The sequence below is a fragment of the Solanum stenotomum genome, chromosome 3 (genome assembly GCF_019186545.1).
Source record: "Solanum stenotomum isolate F172 chromosome 3, ASM1918654v1, whole genome shotgun sequence".
Taxonomy (NCBI): domain Eukaryota; kingdom Viridiplantae; phylum Streptophyta; class Magnoliopsida; order Solanales; family Solanaceae; genus Solanum; species Solanum stenotomum.
The window spans coordinates 33,271,124-33,273,125 of NC_064284.1; the positions used below are offsets into that span (position 1 = coordinate 33,271,124).

At 41.5% G+C, this 2,002-nt stretch overlaps 1 protein-coding gene across 1 annotated transcript; it reads right to left on the reverse strand.

The window, feature by feature from the left end:
* Positions 1-708: 708 nt before the first annotated feature.
* Positions 709-2,002, reverse strand: LOC125858887 (uncharacterized). Its single transcript, XM_049538669.1, has 3 exons — positions 1,807-2,002; positions 826-1,623; positions 709-737 (listed from the first exon to the last, which is right to left on the reverse strand). Exons 1-3 carry the CDS (start codon positions 2,000-2,002, stop codon positions 709-711), a joined length of 1,023 nt encoding a protein of 340 aa, XP_049394626.1.

A 2,002-nucleotide genomic window follows, 5' to 3' on the forward strand; every position in this document is an offset into this window, starting at 1 on the left:
GGTCAAACAAATCATCTATTCTCGGAATAGGATAATTATTCTTAATGGTCATTTTGTTAAACTGGCGATAATCAATACACATACGAAGGGAACCATCTATCTTCCTTACAAACAAAATGGGAGCACCCCATGGAGAGATACTCGGTCAAATGAAACCCTTATCTAACGAATCCTTCAATTGATCTTTCAACTCCTTAAGTTCCACCGGAGCCATTCTATAAGGAGGAATAGAGATAGATTGCGTATCTGGGAAAAGGTCAATACCGAAGTCTATTTCCCACTCGAGAGGAATACCGAATAAATCATCGAGGAAAATTTCTGGAAACTCATTAACTATGGGGACCGACTCAAGAGTAGGGGTTTCAGAATCTACATCTCTCAGCCTAACTAGATGATAAATTCAACACTTAGAAATCATCTTTCTAGCTTTGAGACAAGAGACAAACTGACCCTTGGGTATAGAATTTCCCCCCTTCCACTCTAGGATAGACTCATTTGGAAACTAAAATCTGACCACTTGAGTTCTACAATTTATAGAAGCATAGAAAGCATACAACCAATCCATCCCAAGGATAACATCAAAATCTAACATGTCAAGCTCTACCAAGTCAACAAGAGTAACTCTATATGATAAGGAAATGGGATTCTTTTTGTAGACCCTCCTAGCCACAATAGAATCACCAACAGGAGTAGAGATAGAAAAAGGTTCTAACAGCTCATCCGGAAGAACATCAAACCTCATAGCCACATATGGAGTCAGAAAAGACAAAGTAGCATCGGGATCAAGTAAAGCATACACATCAAGTTGGAAAACTTTTAACATACCAGTAACCACATCCATAGAACTCTCTTGTTCGCCTCGAGCCTGAAGTGCATAGAAGTGGTTTTTCTTGGGATCATTGGAACCTGAACCATTAGGAGTAGCTTGCTTTCCCTCTCTCCCTTTAACCGCAAACATGGGGCAATCCTTCATTTTGTGACCATTATTCCCACAACTAAAGCAATCGTCCATGCCGGTTAGACACTTACCATCATGCTTCTTCCCACACTTAGCACAAGTAGACCTATCCAAAGAAGAACCACCTCCATTACCTCTTTGAGGTTTAGGGTTAGACACCCTATCCTTGTTAAACTTAGGAGGAGCGTTAGAGGAACCTTGACTGGAAAATCCTTGTCGAAACTTAGGATGACCATGTCCATCGGATCTAGCATGTGAGAAATTACCATCACTGGACTTAGCCCTTTTTACCTCCCTAGACTTTTCTTTGAGTATCTCCTCTTCAATTTGTTGTGCGTGCACCATGAGACGAGAGATGTCCATGTCACCAATGAGCATGGCGGTACGACACTCTTTAACCACCATTTTGGACTCACCCGATACAAACTTACTCATCCTTGCCCTAGAATCAGCAACCATTGTTGGATCATATTTCGACAATTGTGTGAACTTTAGAGCATATTCCCTCACACTCATAATTCCTTGACAAAGGTTAATGAACTTAAGCACTTTTGCTTCCTCCATCTCAGAGGGAAAGAACCTATCAAGAAAATCAGATTTAAACATTTTCCACTCTATAGGACCCACTCCTACCGGTCTTGTTTCCTTCCATTGGTTGTACCACACTTGAGCAACACCATTCAACTAATAAGCAGCCAATTTCTCTTTCTCTCCCGGAGTCACTCCCATGATATCAAGTACCTTATAGACCTCATCGATAAAATCTTGAGGATCTTCCTCAACTTTGGAACCATGAAACTCCAGAGGGTTCATCCTCATAAAGTCCCTCACTCTTGAAGTCGTCGTACCCATATTTGGGTTCACAGGGACTACTACATCTCTATTGGATTGAGCCGTCATGGCTTGAGCCAACATTTGGAAAGCCGATCTAAACTCCGCATTTGTAACTTGTTTGGCCAAAGGATTGACCAGAGCTTGAGGAGGAGCTTTTAGTTCCACATTCTCCCTCACATTCCTTCTAGTAAAAGCCCTTCGAGTAGACAT

Bases quoted from the DNA above. Each gene is read 5' to 3' on its own strand.
- LOC125858887 (XM_049538669.1), bottom strand. From the start codon at position 2,002: ATGTCTACTCGAAGGGCTTTTACTAGAAGGAATGTGAGGGAGAATGTG. The intron at 1,624-1,806 runs GTACGACGACTT...GTGTTGCTCAAG, and splicing joins CCCTGTGAACCCAAATATGG to TGTGGTACAACCAATGGAAG. The intron at 738-825 runs GTATGTTAAAAG...TGTGGCTATGAG, and splicing joins TTCTATGGATGTGGTTACTG to GTTTGATGTTCTTCCGGATG.